Raw genomic sequence first — 20190 nt, 5'->3', positions numbered from 1 at the left:
GATGTTCCCTCTGGGGGAAATGCAGGTTTCTGAGCAACCCCTAGGTGTCTCAGGGAGTCTTTAACACAGCAGAGCAGGGGGTCCCCAGATTGACATTGAGCGCAAAGAGGACCTGTGCAGCCCCTGGACCTCCCTGCTCTGATGTTGATCTACTTTTGAGGGGCTCCTGTATGGAGCGGGACAGAATGCCATCCCATCATGGTAGAAAGGCTCTCTGAGCAACCTCTCTACTCTGTGGAGGCAACCGGAAAAGAAATTTTGCAACCAAAATGTTTTTCTTGCTAAATAGGTTTCATGCTTGGTGCTAGCTTTCCCCTGCAACTCTGCATGAGAAAGCTGGAGTTGAAGGAGGGCTGAGAAGGCAGCGTTCAAACCATCAGCCCCAGCATGTCTGGGAAAGCTGCCCAGTTGCTTAGGTGCCGTGGACAGGAGCACAGCTCTGTGGAAAATCTGGCTTCAGTGATGGGGACATGAGCCATAGGAAACAGAAAGCAATCGTGTAAATGGAGGATGGAGGTAGGTAAACCTCTGGTGAACGTGCCCAGGGAGCGGAGGGCTGGAAAGTCATGTAATCATCTGCTTGAAGCAATAGCAGGTCATCAGCAGCGCRGAGAGATGCTTCCTCGTGTTTGTTTGGGGCGAGATGCCCTAGTTTCATGCTTTCAGTGGAGTCCCTAATTATTCCTCAGTCTTTGTAGTGAGCTAATTAGTTTAGCAGCACTCAAGCCTGGGGAACGCTGAAAGGCTTGGGAAGCACAAGCTGGAGTGACGAGGAGGAGAGAGCTGGTGGAAGATGGTGGGCTGATGAACGGGAATGGCTGGGAACAGGGCAGGACTTGGAGAGCTGATGGATAATGGCTGGGGAAGGATGATGGAGGAGGGAAGAGCCGTGATCTGGTGTCAGGCAAGGTGCTCAGGTGTAATGATACGGGGAGCGGTGATGAAGTGGCAGGCAGTAATTGCAGGGGGGATGCCGAGGTGGAGCGAGGTGGGAAGGGAGCAAGAAGGCTGGTCCRTGGGAAAGCAGCCACAGAGCACGGCACGGGCCTGGCAGCTCGTCGGGGCAGGTGGGATCCTGCTTTCTGCCCAGGGACCGCGTGGCGCGGAGCTGTGGCTGGGCACGGCAGCCATGCGGAGGGCATGGCCCCAAGCCCCGGCAGCGAGGGGAGAGCATGGCACGGGCGCTGCAATGCTGGCCAGCCCCGCTGCAGCCGAGGAGGTGCTTGCTGGGGCAGCTCCTTGTCCTGGGGCACCGCTGACTTCTGGCCTGCGGGACATGCAGTGTTTTCTGACTGTCCCACCTCTTTTCTAGCTTAGCAGTGACACCGGGGACCTGCAGAGAGGCCGGTCCCTGAACCTGGTCCCCAGCACTTGCCTTTCCATCCCATCAGCACTGATTCTTGCGGCGAGGGCTGCTGTGGGTAAGTACCCCCACCATAACTGATGTGTCCTCGCGTAGTCCGCCATGCTCCTGCACGCACAGTCTGCTCTAACCGGTCTCCGTGTGTGTCGGGGTGCCGCACTGCTTTCCGATGCTCTCTAGGCTGCTCAGGGTTGTGGCCTGAAGCCCRTGCTTCCTCGGCCTGGCCCGCGAGCCCGGGAGCCGGCGCTCTCGTTTCTATCCTCGCTGTCGATGTGGAGTTCCCAGTGGCCATGGAGCGCCGCATGGGTCAGCTCTGAAGTGCCCAGATGGCCGTGGATTTATTGCGGTATTATCCTACTAGTGCCGCAAATGGTGTCATCTGTCTTCTAAACTTTGCACTTTATTTCAGGGAGAGAATTCAGTATATCCAGGCAATATGCTATAGTTTTAGCATATGATAAAGCCCTGCTGGGAAGTGTAGTTTTATTGATTTTGTTATTAAAGTGCCATTGGAATAAATCTGCTCATTTGAATGAAGTGTAACTGGCACGGGATGAAATCTTGGGAGGGGCCGGAGYTGCCCTCTGCCTGGTCCTGGGGAGCCGAGACGGAGCTGCTGGTCCCTGCTCGCTGCGGTAGGATCCCCCCTGCCCTCCGCAGCCACTGGAGCCCCCTGGGAAACTCAGTTTGGAAACCTCGGGAGGGGAACAAGCTGTGGCCCGTTATGGTGGCAGGGGGTACCGTATTTTAGTCGAGTTTGATATTGCTTCCCTGGTCCTTTGCTCAGGTAAGTACATTGTTTTAAGGGGAATTGAGGAAAAATCTCTTTCACAGGGCAGTATTTCTTTAGTGCCACCAGTAATGGAGGGGGATTGGGAAATGAACCATTGCCTGTTATATCAGGGCCTAACTGCACAGCCCATGCTTTCCAGTTAAAATTTGATTGCTTGGAATCCTGAGGATTATGGAAAATAAGAAAAATGCCTAGTAAAATTTATGGGTTTTACTCACAACATGATAGAATTGCAGTAAATCTGTCATAACCATGCAGATATGGACCCAGAAAAAGAGAGGAAAGCGAGAGGCCCGCTTTCTCCAGGAGCAGCGAGGGCTGGGAGGCCGGAGGTGCCGCGTGTGCCCRAGGCAGGGCTGCGGGAATGGTGGCGGGGCTGCTCCCGCGGCATCGCCTCCGGGCTCTGCCTGCCCCTCCGGCGCCGAGGGCTGCCGTGGGTCGTCCCACCCGGGCTGCGAGAAATGCTGCGCCAGCACAGCGGGAGATGGTGCGCGCACAAAGATGATTTTCTTTCTCCCTCTTCTTTTGAAGCGACCGGTTTCGCAGGGCTCGTTTTGGCCCCAGGTTTATGCAGGTGCATGTTTGCAGGATGTGGGGGGAGACGGGGAAGGAAAGGACGAAAGGAGCCAGCAGCAYGGCAAAGAGAAATTTCCCCCCTCCGTTCCGTGTCATTTTGCTGCTTGCTGCGGCGGGAGCAGGATGGGACCCTGTCGGAGGAGGGGGGCGGAGAGCCGAGGGAAGGATGTGTGCGGAAAGAGGGGACTGCGGGAACCGCCGGCGGCGTGGCGGGGGAGCGCAGAGCACCTGGCAGAGAGAAATGGCAGGAGAGCCGGAGGAGCACAGGCGGCAGAAAGTTAAAAAGAAGAAGAAGAAAAAAAAGGCGATAAGGGAGAAAAAGGGCGAGAGTRAAAAATTGACTCTGAAGCCGAGATAAGAGAGGGAGGGTAGTTAGTGAGAGAAGGAATAAAATTAAGTGTGATAAGGCCCGATAGAAATGGGAAAAGGCAGCAAACCAGCCGGGCCGCGGCGGAGGGGAGGCGTTGGGGCTGCCGAGGGGCTGCCCCGGGCTGGGCGCAGGCACCCGGCGATCGGGGGAGCCAAGGGCCGGTGTGACCCCCCTGCTTCGCTCCCCTCCTGCCCCGCGTAGGCAAGGGCACTGGTCTTAAACCTGCCCCACCATGGGGATCCCCGTGGGGCTGCCCATCTTGGGAGCCGGGGAAGCAGAGCACAATTTATAAGCAGCCTCCCCCCGGGACCCCAAAACACGCCTTTCCCTGGCTCTTTGCCTCAGCCTGGGTCTTGTCACCCCATTAACCTGTTTATACAGTGTTTTGCATTTATCCTTGTTCCGATGGACCAGCTAAAAAAATGGTGTCTGGCTCTGCCCCACGTTTCCTTGATGAGCAATGCCGGAATCCAGCCCCCTGCTCACTCACCCCTGATTAAACTGCAATAAAAACACACTGTAAATTTCAGCAAAGGAGAGAAAGAGAGTTTATTCTTTTTTTTCTCCATCTTTACAGCCATGAAAATTGCTGAGCTGAGATGCTGGCCACTCTGCGAGGTTTTTCTTCTGCTCCATCCATCTGCTTTAATCACATGGTGACTTAAAAAAAAAACAAAAAAAAACTATCCAGTTCACAAAGCATCGAAGATTAAAAAAAATCGGTGTGGAGGATAAACTGTGCAGCAGCAGCAGCAGCGCTGCCGAGTAGCGGGCGAAGTCGCTAACGAGGGCTCCGAGCTGGGGCCGCAGCGCCGGGCAGGGAGGCAGCGGGCCGGGCGCGTGGGGCAGCCGGGCGCGCGGGCGGCCCGCGTGGGTTCGCAGGGGCGATGTGGGTGCTGTGCGTTCCCCGAAATGGTTTAGGTTCGCGCACCGGTTCCCCGGCAGGGGCTGGCGGGCGCAGCTCCTGCCTCCGCTGGCAGCTCGCGCTGGGGAAGGGCAGCGCGGYGACGGGGTTGAGGGCTGCGAGAAATGCTGCGCCAGCACAGCCGGAGACGGTACGCGGACAAAGATGATTTTCTTTCTCCCTCTTCTTTTGAAGCTTCTTTTTAACAGTGAAGGACTCCTGCCTCCCTTTGATCGCTGGGACACGCATGCAGCAAATACCTTGTTGGACTTGGTTATTAYTATTWTTTTTTAAATCTGTGTGTGTTGAATTAGCTCTTTTAATTACGGCATTAAAAAGGATAACTGGAGTCAATTAAAAAGCTCTTTCAGATCAGTAGTGTTAATAGCTGTCCGGGAACATGGAGACCCCCCCCCCTTCCTGCCGCCTGATGAGCGGCTGATTGAATTATTGTCAGTCCTGGCAACAAAGCTTAAATAGAGATTTCTACACCTAATGCGCAAGGCTCTCGGCATCCCTCTCGGCAGGGCTCAGGCCATGTCCCAGCCTGGCCCAGCTCCCCTCCGCGCCCGAGGCGGAGCTGCTGCCAGCGGGCGCCGGGTGCCAGGCTCGCGGGCGTCAGCGCCGCGGCACGGGCTGGGCCGCCGGCCTTCCCCTGAGCTGGGGCCTCGTTTTGTGCATCGTTACTTGTGGTTTAATATCAAGCCCACTGAAAAAGATGGTTGCAGACAGTGGGGGGAGGAGAAATCAGGAAAGAAGCATTTTGCTTTGGCTCTTTTTAAAAGAAAAAAGCAAAAGGCTTTAAAAAAATGCTTTGGTTTCAAAGGTRTACAAACAGGAAAGATGGTTAGAAATGAGAAGCTAACAAATCAAAGCCCATGAAACCCACTGTGGAGAAAGAAACGCAAAATATGTTGTTTCAAGATGAATGCAAAGCTGAAACCAGCAAAAAATACTGCCCTCCCAGCAAACACAGATGTTTTAGCTTGATTTTCTAGATTGGCACATTGCTGGAAGAAAAGAAAATCCATTCCTCTCCTGTTCGCGCTCCAGGTTCCTGTCTCTTATTTTTTATTACGTTGCAGTGACTTTGATCCCTGAGGACTCCTTAAGCGCGCTGCAACTGAAGCACGTGAATCTCCGCTCCTCCACTCCGGTGAGCGAGGGGCCCAGAGACGCGGGGCAGCGTCCCGCGCGTGTCCCCCGGGCGCAGGGGAGCGCTCGGCCGCGCTTTACAGCCACGTGCTGAGCGACCGGAGCTGGCAACAGCCCTGCAGCCGCGGCCGCTGGGCTCGCTCCGGATCCGAGGCCGTCGCCTGGACCTGTTTCTTGGAGCGCCTCCTGCAGCAGCCCCTGGGCCGGCACCCGGCAGTGCGCTGGTCCACTGCGGGGCTGGTCCCCATGGGGCRGGAATCAGAGGTTTGGGGRKTTTTGGTAACTCCTGATTTATTTGGGGGCATGATSTCACCTCTCTGGGGCYGGGTGACCCCAGGACCTGTTGGCTRGAGTCCCTGGTCCCCAGGGTGCCAGGCAGAAGATGCTGCCCATGGGAGGAAGCTCCCAGCCCAGCACCAGYCTTTGGTGCTGCCTTGGCAGGAAAAACCCTTCCGGAGATGTCCAGTGAGCCAAAAAGCTGCCTGCGGCCTGGCCCCAGCCACGCGCTGGCCCCTGCCCCGGTGGCCGTGGGTTCCCATCCCCTCGGACGCRGGAACCGCGTGGCGGTGCCCTATTGCTGCTGCTGCTGCCGGGCCTGCACCAAGGGAATCGCTGCCGTTCCCGTCAGGAGAACTGCYTTTTAATTAAATTCTTCTGGAGGCTGGGATATCGGCAAAGCCCAACTGGGGAAGGGCTGAGCCTGTTTGATGAAGCTTCGCTTGCTTTCAAAGCTTAACTTGAAACATCGCATTCCCCATCGCTCCCCGTCTCTTAATTTCGCTCGCTCCCTCTGCGCGTGCCCTCCTGACTTGCTCCTTTTAATTCATTTGCTGTACAAAGCCTTTACGCCAATGCTTTTTTTTTTCAGAGCATGTGCTGTAGCCTCGCTGCTCTGGTCACCGGGAAGGACTGTTGTTCCCAAGGACCAGTGGTGGCCGAGACGCCACGGTGATGGGTGCGCTGGGGCTGGCACTGCGGGGCAGACAGCGAGATGACAGCCTGCACCACCTCCCCGCTGCAGCCCCGTGCCTGCTCCCTCTCACTCGGCTCTGCGCGTGAGTATTCATATATGTATTTATTTTTCCAGACAAGGTTTCTTGCAAGCCAGATTGCCTCGGAGGTGCCGGAGGGTGCTTAGAGGCTGGCTGCCAGTGGTCGGGACGAAAGGCGCAGTGAGAGGCATTGCAAGCAGGCAGGGTGGGTGCTGAGGGTGCCTGGATGCTGCGGGGGGTGGCCTGGGGCTCCGCGAGACACCGAGCGCTGCTGCCACCGGCGCAGGGAGGGCATCGCTCTAACGGCCCCGCAGCGTCTGTCAGCCCTGGGCACGGGGAGCCGCTTTCTCGCTGCGGGCACCACCACCCGCAGAGCCCAGTGCCAGAGGAGGCTCGTCCCCTGTGAACGAGGAGACGCGGTGCTGCTGCTCACGATGGGTGCCGCGGCGTCCTCGCCTCCCGCACRGGGAGCCCCGCTCCCGGGACGCCTGGGGCGAAGCCTGGCACGGCCGGCTCGCAGCCTGTGGGCACAACATGCTGGTACCTGCCCCTGGGCTGCCCCGTGGTGGGGCTTCACATCCTTCTCACCTTGCGGAGGGCAGGAGACCGGCAAACACGGCTAATTACTGCTTACGTGGGCACATCAGAGCTGCTGCTCGGCCTCCCCAGGGCTTGCAGGGCTGAGCTGGCCAGAGAGAAAGGTGTTAAAGGGAATTGGCTATAAAAACACAACCGGTCGTCAGGAAAAAAAGTCAAACTCCTCTCGGTGCTGTGCAGGGCCTCACCTGTCCCCGTGGAAGGTGCCTTTTCTGAGCCCTTTGCGTCAGTGGGCGAAAATGCCTCCGAGGCGAGAGCATCAGGAAGGGGAGAGCCCAAGCGCTAACCAGGGATACAGAACCGGACAGATCAAGAAGTCAAGATTTTGCATTCCAACTATCTATAGGAAATAGGGTTTTTTTATTATTTCAAGTTTTCATAAAAATCCATAATTATTGAAATCAGTTACAGAAGAAAGTTCGTAACTTTTTATTGATTTTATTTCTTTTCTCTTTCTTTTTCTTTTTCCCCCCTCTGTTGTTTTTCCCTCTTAGAGTTATATCTGACACCAGAGTCCATCAGACAAAGTCCTTACAAACATGGGAGTCCTGAAGACATCAGCTGAATGTTTTCCTGGTATAAAGAGGAGGAGGAGGAGGAAAAAGAGGTGGTGACGGTGCAGGTGCGGTGGGTTTGGAGAGGGGTGAAGGGTGTGGTGGAAGGARAGAGGTCGGTATGTTTGTAGCAATRTTTGTTTTTTTAATTATTTTTTAYTTGTTCATTTGTTCTTTTTTTWAAAAAAAAATTATTATTTGCAAATTGTTGCCTGGTTAAATCATTTTCATGTTGAACTTGCGTGGTGCATCGGCAGAGCTGATGCCCGCGTCAGACTTGCGTGGCACGTACTCAATTTCAATGTTGTGCTTGGTGTTGCCTTTCCCCCGGCTCCATAGGAAGAGGAGCACCAGACAGAAGAGCACGACGCCCAGGAAGGAAATGAAGCCCATGGTGGTGGCAATGATGAGAGTCTTGATGTCAAAGGGGAAAGGCACGGTGGCACGCGTGCTGTTGGCATCGCTCTCGTTGGGCTGATTGGAGATGAACGCGAAGGTCTTGTTGGGCTGGTGGGGCCAGTCTGGGGAGTAGCTGCGCACGTGCAGGTGGGCCAGCATGGTGTCGTTGCCACCTGCGTTGCTGGCAATGCATAGGTAGGTGCCGTTGTCCTGGATCTGGGCGTAGCGCACCTCCAGYGTGCCATCAGGGAAGACAGTGAGCCGCCCGTTGGTTTTGGTAGAGATGAGGTGCTTCCGGGGAGAGAGCCACATGATGGTGGGAGGTGGGTCCCCATCTGCCCGACAGACAAAATGGACCGTGTGGCCTTCGTCCACAAAGATCTGCTGAGGTTTGCGGTCCCGTATCCGTGCTCGGCGGCAGGTGAARTAGTTGGGCAGGAGGACATCAGGGAAATCTTTGAACTCCTTGCCCTGGACAAACTCGGGGGTGGAGCAGGTGGGCTGCTGCTTGTTGAAGTTCAACCTCCATCGCCGCCGGAAAACCCAGAGCAGCCGACAGTCGCAGGCTAAGGGGTTGTTGTCGAGGATGAGCGTCTCTAGGTTCCCCACCGAATGGAAGGCTGACTCCTCCAGGGTGGTCAGCAAATTCCCCGACACGTTCAGGATGCGCAGGTAATTGAGGCCGCGGAAGGCAAAGGGCTCGACCATGGTGAGCTGACCTCCCACCAGCTGAATCTCCTGCAGCCTGAGCAGGTCATGGAGCATGGAGCCCTCAATGGTGACGATGGGGTTGTAGGACAGATTCAGGAACCGGAGGTAAACTAAGTGCCTCACTGACACATACGGGATGGACGTCAGGTTGCAGTGGGTGATGGACAAGGAGGTCAGGTTCAGCCCATAGAGGCAGTTGGATGTCATGGTATCCAGGTAGGGCCAGTGTGAGATCTCAAGGACCTTGAGCCTGTATAACCTCTTGAACGAGTAATCCCGGATGGCGTTGATGTTCAGGTGGCGCAGCCGCAGCACAATCAAGCCATGCAGGTGAGACAGGGCCTCCGTGGGGATGGAGGTCAGGTTGCATTTCTCAAGGGTCAGCTGCTCCAGGCTGTTGAGGCCGCTGAAGGCCCGGTGGGAGATGTAGACAAGGTCGTTGTCCCCGACCTCCAAAGACTTCAGGTTGTACAAGTCCTGGAACATGTAATCTAGGAGGATCACAATTTTGTTCTCACTAATATCTAGCTTGGTAAGGTTGCTGAGTCCAGTAAACACCCCCAAAGGGATCAGCTTGAGTCTGTTACTCCTGAGCCCCAGTGTCCTGAGGTTGAAGAGGTTGTTGAAAGCCCCAGGTTCAATGGCACTGATAATGTTCTCATTTAGCTCCAGCTCCTCCAGGTGAGGGTAGTTGGCAAATTCATCCTGGTTGAGCGTCTTGATGCGGTTCTTGCCCAAGTCCAGCAGCCTGGTCTCAGTCGGGATCCCCTCTGGGACGACCATGAATCGCTTCCGGTGACACAGCACAGAGCGCTCCTGGGCAGAGCACTCGCAGCGCGGCGGGCAGCCCGTGGCGGAGCCGGACAGGATGGATCCCAGCATCAGGAGGAGAATAGGCTGCCAGCAGGCCAGGATTGGGCTGCGCATACTCGCCTCCCCCGCTATCATCCTATCTCTCACCTGCAGGTAACACGGTGCGGGAGGGGGAGAGAAAACAAAGGTGGACATGAGCGACCGACAGGCACAACCATGGCACGAGGCACTCTGCCGCGAGCATGCCGCTAGGTTTACTGTCCTGGCAGAGCTGACATTAACACACAGTGGGCAAGATCGGACCTCTCTAGGCACTTAACCCCAATATTTCAATACACACAGCAAACACTCCCCACCACAGGACATGCACAGGTTCGTGTGGGGTCTGTACGCTGTGGGGAGGCCTTTGGAGAAGAGATGACTGCTTGGCCCGGCACAGAGCATCAGCTCACGCTTTGGCTCAGCCCTCCTAGCTGTTTGCAGGGCTTGGGCTCATCCACCTTTTCCAGGCTCACCTGGTCACTGAGCAAAGGAAGGGGCCTGGTTAACAGGGGACCATCCCTGAGCTGTGGGACTGCTGTCCCCTGGCTTCCCCACTGGTTTGGAGGACTTCAACCCTGCAAACAGAAGGGGACTAAATGGTCCATGTCACCCTTCGCCAGCAGGTGGGAGCTGCTGCTCTTGGTTATTGAATGTGCCTTGAGATGGGCCATGGGCATAGCAGGGGGCCAGCTCTGCCTCATTTAGACTGACAGGGGCCTGCCAGGAAAACTGAGGCATCAAGACGTGGTTCAATGGTTGAATCAAGAATAAAAGCTGTGTTTGGGGGCAGAGCGATGAGCTTTGCTGACAGGGGTGGAACAGGGGCCCTTCGCCCAGCGCTCTCCCGGGTCTTGGTGTCACAGGCCGGCTGCACGCTCCCTTTCTGTCCCCCAAAACATTTGAGGGCTACAGATGACCCAGGCGAACACCGTGGACCCCTTCGGAGAGGGAGGCCAACCTCCTCTGCCTGCGTGAGGAGGCCAAAGGCACAGCGTGGGGAGCTGGGATGAGGAGCTCCTCGTTTGCCAGCAGAAATCCAGCCTTTTGGCTAAAACTCTGTCTCCTCCTCCCCTCCATGCCCCAATTTTTGACTTGGTGATTGAACGTGCTCAGATTTGAGTGAAAAGCCTTGAGGAAGCTGTGTCAGACAGAGCGCGCTTCCTCGGCTTCTTAAAAAAACCACCACTAAACACATCTATCTACATCCTATTTTAAGCTCTTGAAATTATTCAGTTCCCTGTAGATGGAGCCTGAATATAAAGGCTGCTTTGCAAATGCAGAGGAGCGGACTGCGGGACCGGCCTGGCGGACAGACCGAGGAGGCTGCGGAGCCCCTGCCTGGCTCGGCCAGCAGCGGGTGCCGCTGAGCGGGAGGCAGCAGCCACCGGCTCCGCGGGGCCGGGGCTCTTCCTCCGCGCGCTCGTGCCAGGCGGCCCCCAGCATCCCCGGCTCGGGAGCATCTGGGTTTCGGCGCCTGCCCCATGGTTCCCAGCCGTACAGGCACCCGGACTCGCGCGTGCCGCGTGCCAGGCCCTCTCAGCTGGCGCTGGCGTCGGGGAGCAGAGCCGCGAGCCGCTYGGGAGCTGCTGGGAAGGATCCCTGGGGGGCTGTGACCTCCGAGGAAAAAAAGTAAGAAAATACGGCAGCCGCCATCTCTTTGCTTCTGGGATCCCCAGCGAAAGCATTTGACAAGCTCTCGTCCCCTTCTGCTTTTTGTGGCCTCTCGTTGCAGAGCGGGGAAGACCATGGGCAGCTACAGCGTCCAGAAGAAACCCCGAGCCCCGGCTTGGACATTCACCCTCAACGGCACAGTCTGCAAAGCAGCGGGGACCGGGCGGGCGGACGGGAGAGCGCAGAGCTGGCACTGCCCAGCAGGTGCCGGGGAGCCGCCGGCCGCGGTCCGGGAGCCCCGCCGGGCACGCGGAGCTGCCGGCCGCGGCGGGCGAGCGCAGCCTGGGAGCGGAGCCGCTGCCGGCTCTATGAAGTTATTCACGGCGAGTTATGGCCTGGCGAAGGCCGCTTGTGCCTCCGGACCATAAACAACCCCATCACAGCGGCAAGCGGACGCAAAAGCTCCTGTCACGCTGCTTCTGTTGCATTTATTTTCTGTGGTGTTCGAGCTGTTACGAGGGATCAAATCATATTAATATTGCATATTGGATGTATAGCTGCTCCGGACTGTGTTTATATCTATTGTAATGTGTACGCTCTGCATTGCTTCCACTAATGCTATTTATGGCTATCGCTGAATATACTCAATACATTACTTTCATTGGTTCAGTTTATATCCATCATTATATATCCTGTGCATTACTTTCCCTGCTCTAGCACTATTTATGGGTCTGTTACAGATTTTCTGTATTACTTTCATTGCTTCTGTTTATATTCATCATTTCATATAGATATGTGGCCCAAGTATAAATTTTGTTCCAAAAAAATTATTCAAAAAAATTTTTTTTGCAAGGCGCAAGGATGAAAGATGAGGTACTGGCCATAAAAACATCCTCCGCCACCACCTCCGCAACCGCGAGGCCTCGGCACCGCGCGGCCCTGGGGCCTGGCTCGCTCGGGTGTGAGCTGCGGGCGTCCCACAGAAACCCTCCGGCGGTTTCATCCCGGTTCCCCGTCCGTCTCCAGCGGCCTTTCCCGYGCGCCCCCGCGGCAGGGCTGCGCGCTGCGGGGGGCCCAGGGGCGGCGCTTTCGGGGCGATTCCTGCGCGTCTCGGCCAGCAGACGGGTCCCTCTCGGTGGACGTGATCCAGCACCCCTGAGTCCGGCAGAAACGTTTCCAGTGGCTTCGCCTGGGCCCGGGCCAGGCTGCAACGAGCCGTGCGCCGGGTATTTACAATCCGTCACCTCCCGCGTTGTCGCCTGGGTACTGCCGACCGCGCTGGGCAGCACGGGAAATGCCGGCTGGCCTGCGGCTCCCGGTGTGGCGCTTCCCAGCTGGGCTCTCATGGGCCCGCCAGGGTCCCGGCGCTGGAGACGTGGCAGATGCGAAGGCCTCCTCCTCCTCCTCCTCCTCCTCCTGCTCCTCCTCCTGCTCCTGCCCTGCTGTGCAGGTGGTGCTCCTGTGCCCAGACCCGCTTGCAAACACACGCTGGCTCCGAGCAGCCTCCCTTGGCCAGTATTTCTCAGAAAGCAATTCCCACTCCTCACGGCCATGCTGAGAAAGCCATCAAAGCAAGCAAAACACCGCATGCAAAACAAAATGTGGTCTAAGGGGCTTAATTATCCCAGACTGAAAAGCCTTCAGCTCATTAGACTGACAGGCAGCAGCCTTATTTGGATGTGCTCTTTGCGGAAACGTCCCACTCTGCCCCTGCGTGCGACTACGCGCCAGTGCCAATGGGCGCGGGATGGGCGCCGAGGGCCAAGTCCTGCCCGGCGCCTCCCTGTGCACGCTCCCGCGTCAGCCTGGGCCTCCGCAGGGCCAAATCCTGCCTCTGCGCCAGCAGCGAGGGCATTGCACCTGCAGTAAATCTGGCCCTGTGCTGCCATGTGGCCTTGCAAGAGCCCTGTCCTAGTCTCGCCTGCCGTTCTGACTGTTTTTCCCAGCTTTCTATTCCCGGGAAAGCCTGTGGCAGCACACTCAAGTCCAGCCCGCTGTTGGACAGACCCCAGTGAGGGGCTAGACCGCAGCCGGCATAAATCAGCGTAGCTCCGGGTCCGCTCCGGCTGATTTACATCAGCTCAGGAACGGGTCCTAAGTCTCGCAGCACGATGGTCCGTCTGGTTAGGTCTAAGTATAYGCGGCACGCCAGAGTTGCTACATCTGCCAGCCTGGGCCTGCGAGCGACTGCACGGCCTTGGCCGTGAGGAACAACGGCCAAACCTGCGTGCAGAAACGAAGGCTTCGTTGGCCAAGAGGTAAACGATAAGCCAACAGATGATAAATGAACAACGCAAAATCTGCATGTCATTAGAGCCCAGACAAGCCCACTTGCATAGAATTAAAGTCTAGACACGCCTCACGTGTTATTAGGTCTCAGCTAAATTTAAATCCACAATAAATACAATCCCTGACAAAAACATCAGTAATCTTAATAGCCAGAGTCACATAAGAGCTTTGAGAGAAAGACAATGAATAAGCTGAAAATTCAGGGCTAAGATGAGCTTTAAATCACGTCTGTTTCCCATTTACCTCTGGACACTTCAGAGAGGAACAGATATGCCTCAAGGTGCAGTGGCTATCAAGAGGCGCCCTTCCAAAAATGACTGAAATCATGATCCGAGGTCAACAACCAAACCCCAGTTTTGGCAACTATTACACATGTCCCCACCATGGCTGGATTTCCTTAGCGTCAGCAAACCATCTCAGCCCCCAGTTGCAGATGTCCATGTGTTGGTCCTTCTGCTGCAAGAAGCCACCACGTTTTGGCAGGACATGGGCTTGTCCCTGCCAGCTGGGCCAGACGGGGCTGCAGGCAGCGCCCAAGCGGGCTTGGGCACCTTCATTAGGGCAATCTTAGGGAAAGGGCTTGGTGTCCCCAGGCCAGAGAAGCCGGTGGCTGCTCTGGGGGACTTGGAGCCTGTAGGAAGCTGGGAGGTGGCGGAGACAAAGTGCCACTGGGGGCTTTGCAACATTCGATGCCTCCCAAATTTGCTCCAAAAGGGACCATGAAACCTGCCCGACACTTGATTGCCCAAGTGCCTCCAGGTGCCCCAGCGTGTGCTGCCCGCCAGGATCAGGCCAGGTGGCTGAGTTGCCCAGGCCGGGCACCGGGAGGGAGAGATGTGGCCCTAACATGGCTCTCATTTGTTACATTAAAAAAAAAAAGGACAGATGAGAAAGGAGCAGCTGCTGGATTTACTGATGTTAGACAAAGATGACAGTGTGAACCAACAAAAAAAMCCTCATGCCCACAGACACGGCATTGAGTGCCCCCACCCTCTCCAGCCTGCCGCCTCGGTACGGGGCCCCAAGGCGCAGCGCCCTCCTCCAAGGCAGGCGGCCAAAATCAGTAAGAGAGGAGCAGATGGGAGCGCCTGGCCGCGCTGCCTCCGTGCTAAATCCAGCAGGACCTGCTGGTTTTCCCCGGCTGGGCTCAGAGCTGCGGCAGGGAAGCTGCTGGTCCAGGCCTGAGCCTGCAACCGCAGCCCCGGGCCGGCCCGGAGCGCTGCCTGTCGCGGCGTGAGCGGGGATCACCCCAGCATGCGAGAACAGCCCTGCTCCCCGCCAAACTGGCCCTGGCCCTGGCCCCGGCCCCAGCCCCAGCCCCGGCGGGCGCCCGGCTGGGCATGTGGGTTTGCTGCATGGACAGCGAGCGCTCGGCAGCTTCTGCCGGCCGACAGCAAGCAAACAGCAAAATCCCCGCGTCAGCTAAACCCCCACCTGGCATTCATAAATTACAGAGCAGGCGACGGTCACCCTTGAACCAGATGCTTTTGAGAGCCTCTACGACAACGGGCAATTTAGGGCAAAGCCAGCCAAATCCCCGGGGCCCCGCTGTGCTTTGGTGGCTCAGCCAGGCCGGGGAGGAGGAGCGCAGCACCCGACCCGGCCCCRGACCCCCAGGAGCAGCCCTGGCGGGTGTCCCCAGCCCCGTGCTGTGGTGGGTCCCCAGCACCCCGGCTGCGTGGGGCTGCGGGTCAGCCCCGGGCTCACCACTGGCCCCGGCTCGCCGGTGTTGCACAAAACCTCCATGGCRTGGTATTCGGAGTCAGTGCTCTCGTCTCCTCCAAGCTGCTCTGGCTAAATCAAATTTTATTGAACTTGACTACATTTTAGAGATAAAGACTCCAGGTTTACAAATAAATATTTAACAACCTTTCCTGCTGCTAAAAGAGTTGCTTATCCAGACCCCGGGCTCTGCACTAAGTGTTCCTGTAGCTATCTGCAAAGCAGCAAAACAAAGGCAGAAGCTTTAATTTGCCAGACACGTTCGTGCCTATTTCCTCCTCGCTCCATCATTCCCTCCGCGTCCAACATGCATTTGTGGGCCCTGGTTCTTTGTCTTGCTCTCTCTCGCTCGCTCGCTCTTTCTCTCCCTCCCTGACCTGCTCCTCCCTCCTCCTCTTTTCCCACGCAAGCTCCGAAGCCCAGAAGTCAGCAATAGCTGCCGGGCTCCCCAGGGCACACGGGGGACAGCTGGGCGAGAGGGCCCAGGGCATGTAGCATGGAGGAAGCCCGTTCCCTTGTGGTGGCCGGGCCCTTCGCCGCTCCCTCAGCCCCGCTCTCGCGCCCCAGGCAGGGGCGGCGCTAGCCCAATCCTGCTCCAAGCGCTGCTGTTCGAGGCGGAGGTGGTCAGAGGTTTCCTTTGCCTCTGGTCTCCTCTTTTGTCCTTCAAGTGTTGCTGCCGATTCCCGCTGCTATTGCTGCGCAGCTCTTCCCTGCACCACRCTGCTTCACGTAAGGGAAAAGAACCCAAAATGCGAGATGCTAAAGTAAGCCCTGTGCACGCTGCAGACTTGCTGCAGGGAATAAGGACTGGACAACRGGAGGCACAGCGCTGCTCCGTGGCTCAACCAGCAGCCAGAGCCGCTGGGCTTGGGCACTCCTTGGGTTAGTGACCTGAGAGCCTGCCTTGCTCCCTATGGTTCTGGTTTGCCCCTTCCCTTCGCTCTGTGTTTTAGGCTGTCAGGGCCCTTTTTAGCCTGCGCAGCACCATGAGAGTGTCTTGGCGGCTCATGGAAATCCACCATCTTCCATAGGGCCTTCATTAACAGCCGGGCTGTTAACGAAGGGCGTGAAACCCGGCTGCTGCAGTGCAAAGGGTTGGTCTTCCTTGGGGTCCTGTGTCCTGTCCTGGTCTCCCTGGCTTGAAACCCTCCAGAAGCAGCATGAGGGGAGTTGAGAAGGGTGGAGAAAATGGTTAGTGGCTCAAAAGGGTTCCTTGAGGAGCGAGAGCCAGCCACAAGTGGCTGGGGTCACGGGCTCCCTCTCATCCATGCGCTTGCACAATTATCCAGCGGGGAAATTTTGTTCTGGCTGCTGAAGTTTTTGCTGCTGTGAGGCGGGAGCCTGAAATAGGTGCGCCGCAACCTGATCCGCCGTGGCAGTTGCTCTGAGGCTGGAGAAGAGCACTGAGACATATCTGAGATGCAAATCCCCTTCCGGCACTCTGAGCCTGGCTGGCACCAGACACCCCGCTGTTCTCGCCCCGCGGCAGCACCGCCGCGCAAGCACGACCTTCTCGTGGCCCCGGGCTCTGCCATGCAGTATGCTGCGCCCCACTGTGTCACGCTGGTTAAGTCGGGGAAGCATCAAGCCAAATGACGCAGGAGAGCAGAGTAAAAGGGGAGGGAAGGTGGCGTGGAGCAGGGCGCTGAGGTGGGCTGTGGGACCAGCAAGTTGGAAGAGATGCTTTGGGTGGTCGTCTGCTGGTTTAGCTCCGGGCTGCTCCCTGTTGGGGAACCCCAGCTGTGAATCTGTTCACCTCCATGAAGGGATGGATGTGAGGAGTGGGGAGATGAGCAATGATGGCCCAGAGCCAACCTTGGGAGAGGTTTGCAGCCCCGGAGGGCAGGGGCAAGTTCTAGGTTCAGGGAGGTGGGATGGAGACCTCGGCCGTCTCTGCAGGATGCTGAAGCTCAGAGCTTTTTGCTGAGGCCACTTCTCTCTGTGCTAGTGCTGCTTGCCCTCCACACACTTTTGCTCCCTCATTTTTAAAGGCTTTTCGCTCTCTTTCTGGCTGCACATGCTTCAGTGACCCATCAGCAAAGAAAACATCCTGACAAGTGATCAATAAGTAATTGCAAAGGCAGCTGTGGGTGCCTCAGGTGTAAAGCCCTGAGATAGCAAGAGATAAATGAGAACTGTAAGGGTGCAGAGCACCGTGGAGCTGGGCGCTGAGCCAGCCCTGCTCCCCTACGCATCGAGCGAGGGGCCTGCGATGCGGGCTGGCCCCCACTGCCCAAGCGAGCGTCATTTGTCAGTTTGACATTTTCCATGTCAGGCAAGTGGGAAGAGGTTGGGAGTTTTTCTGCTTTCAAAGACAAAGAGCAGGAGAGCTCGGTTCACTGGGGGAACATCTCCCAACGGTTGGTCTAGAGGCTCCATCACTTGAGTCACCTCAGACAAGGTCAGCAGGAGACCAGGAGGGGGATGTCTTCCTGGGACGGGCTGGAAAGGACATGGACCAGCTGGTTGAGTAGGGTTTTTCTCCTTTTTTCTCCAGCACGTCTCCCTGGGACTCCTGGGACTGGGTCACCTGGACATTTTAGTGGGCACTCGAGTGCTGAGAAGTGCTGTGGAGAAGAGGCATGGCTGCAGCCCAGGCTTCAGCACAGCATGAGGGGCTCTGTAAATGTTTCTCTCCCCGGTCTGCAGCTGTGCAAGAAGGATGGAAAAAACCTCAGCCTTCTCTAAGGGCTATGGAAACATTTGCACCGAGGAGGTGAAAGAAAGGTCAAAAGAGTGTCTTCTGGGAGAGCTGCCAGGATCAAGATGGCGTTGCAGAGGCATACTCCACGCTCGGCCCAATGTGCCCACAGCCAGCCGGGCATCTCGCAGTGAGGCCTTTCCTGAGGCAGCTCCCGCAAACATCCCTTCTGGGGAGYGCGGTGAACCTGCAGCTGCCAGAGCCCCAGCCATGGTCCCGTTCCTGCAGACACTGAAGAAAACTGCCTTCTTCTCCCGGCACAGCCCACTTGTGGCTGGGAACCATCCTTTCTCTTTGCACTTGAGGGAAGATTTGCTTCCTGAGCTAGGAAAGGGTTATCTGGAGCAACGCACCCTCGCTCTGCACCGCGGCGCTCGTGGGGGACCAGGTCGGTGCAACCAGCTCGTGGTTTGGCTTTCCCGTGGGCAGGGGCTCCGGCAGCACCTGGGCTGCTCCTCCTGAGCATCCCGGGAGAGCTGCAGGCAGCAGGCRCGGGAGTTGCCGGCGGGACTCCCCCATGCACTCATTCATGGTCGCTTCGGCCTCGAGGCCTGGGAGCAGCCAGGATGCCGATGGCCTTGCAGGAGCGGGGTGATGGAGCCGCTTGCTGAGGCGCGTCGGGCTGGGCGCTGCCGCACGGACCGGCAGCTCCGCGCGTGGCTCCGCCGCGGGCCGGGCACAGCCGGGCCGGCTCAGCCCGCTATCACATTTCTGCTGAATCAGCCGGAGCGCAGCGGTAGGGCGCGCGTGCCAGGTCCCTGCTCTTGTGTCAGCGGCAGGACAACACCTGATCTGGCATGAATGTGGCTGCTACAAAGTCACCCCGCTGCCAGCGCGCGTTTCCTCCGAGTCGGGTGCAGCTGGCACGTCCGTACGCTGCAGCCTGGCAGGGGTGGCCGCGGGCGACTGGGGCCAGCCGCCGCCGGGGGACAACCGCCTTCCTCTCGAGCTGTCCGCCGCCGCCAAAGCATTTCCGACACCACCGCATCCCCGGAAGCAGTGCCTGGCGCCGGGCTGGGGCGGCCGCCAGCCCTCCGGCGGCTCTGGGACGCGAACCCCGTGACAGCCCCGGTCTTGGCCACCGTGTCACCCCGCTTGCTGCTGGCTCGCTGAGGCCGAAACCCCGGCTCCACGCACTGCGCAGCCACGGCAAGCGGGGGCCGGCAAGAGCATCCTCCGGCTCCGGCAGGACGGCATGACGTTGCTTGCAAAGACCATGGGCACGTTTCTCATGTTGAATGTAAAAGGTCAGACTGTACTTGTGGCACCGCTTCTGTTCCCACACCACGCTCCCGAGCAGCGCAATACCCTGTTAATTCTGGAAAAGCACAAGGACTATCCGGAGCACTGCATCCTCCCTGGAAACCCACCTCCAGGATAATAGTGCCAGGACTTGAGAGACCATAAACTCAGCAGCTTTGCTGACTCCAGGGAAACCTGCTGATTTACCTCYGCTTAGGACCGGCCTGGATATTTTTATACTACCTAAAATAGGCAGCCTCATAAGCCTTCGCACAACGGCAGCGCCGCAACTGCCGAGCAGCACGGAGAAGACGGCTTTGGGATAACCCAGCAGCAGTGCCGGCCGCGCGGCGCCAGCGGAGGAGCCRGGCACCCCGTGGCCGCCAGGAAGCACGGCCCCGGCTGGCGGGACGCGGCGCCCCGTGGCACCCCGTGGCCCGGCTGCCGAGGCGAGGGYGGCTCGGGGCGCCGGTGTCGGAGCGCGGGGCGGACCCTGCCCCAGTAGCCGCACCGCTGCATTTCCAAGCGCTGCCGGAGACGAAAGGCCCCAGCGCTCTCCATCTATCTCCTCTCAGGACTCTCTCCCGCCAGCCAGATCTCTATCTCTCTCCCCGATATTATTAAGTTTAGTTCGCGTAATAACAAAAATACTGCCGCAGGAATTTGCAGAAAGAGAGAAGCAGAGAAAAAAAGGAAGCAGAAGAAAGCATGAGCGATGGAGAATGCGGGGAGAGAGATTCCTCTTCCCAGCCTGGCTTTCTTTGTGCCGGTTTTACATGTATATTCTTTTTTTCTTTCCCCCTTTCTCGCTTGTTTGATTTTTTGCATTATTTATGGCTTGTCTTCAGGGCCTGTATTTCTTGTTATTGTTTCATTCAACAATAAAATAGATTAGATAAAAACAAACTGCGCTGAGCCCTGGCTGAGCCTGCCTGTCCTTCAGCCGGCAGCACCCACGGCGCCCGGGCAGAGGGGGACGCAGGGATGCGTGGCCGTGCCGTGCCGGGGCGCGTGGGCTCATGCCACCACCTCACCTGCCCTTTGCAGCCCCAAACCTCCTGCACGGGGAGGCAGCGCTTGATTTTTTTTTTGGAATTCCTGTTTTTTTTGGGGGCACTTCCATTGCAAAGGACAACCAGGCTGAGGACGAGCCAGTTTAACGAACGGCAGCGCCGAGAGCAGCCCAAGGACGGGGGTTCCTGGAGCAAACCGCGCCTCCAGCCAAGCGCCGGCGCGCGGCYGCCGTGGCACGCAGCGCTGGGGCACAGCACGGCACGGCACGGCACGGTGGGGAATCACGGCCGTCATCGCGACGTGCGCGGCGAGGAGCCTTCCCCGGCCCGGCGCGGGCAGCGA

The 20190-nt window shown here is 57.7% G+C and overlaps 1 protein-coding gene across 1 annotated transcript; it reads right to left on the bottom strand.

Annotated features, from left to right (window-relative positions):
* Positions 1-7520: 7520 nt before the first annotated feature.
* Positions 7521-9374, bottom strand: LINGO1 (leucine rich repeat and Ig domain containing 1). The gene has a single exon (XM_026068320.1). The coding sequence runs from the start codon at positions 9360-9362 to the stop codon at positions 7521-7523; it is 1842 nt and encodes a 613-aa protein (XP_025924105.1). The 5' UTR covers positions 9363-9374.
* Between the last annotated feature and the right edge of the window lie 10816 nt (positions 9375-20190).

Source organism: Apteryx rowi, unplaced genomic scaffold (assembly GCF_003343035.1).
Source record: "Apteryx rowi isolate R43461 unplaced genomic scaffold, aptRow1 scaffold_27, whole genome shotgun sequence".
In the NCBI taxonomy this organism is placed as follows: Eukaryota; Metazoa; Chordata; class Aves; order Apterygiformes; family Apterygidae; genus Apteryx; species Apteryx rowi.
The sequence above is the reverse complement of the archived record's forward strand: the minus strand, read 5'-3'. Positions and strand labels throughout refer to the sequence as shown.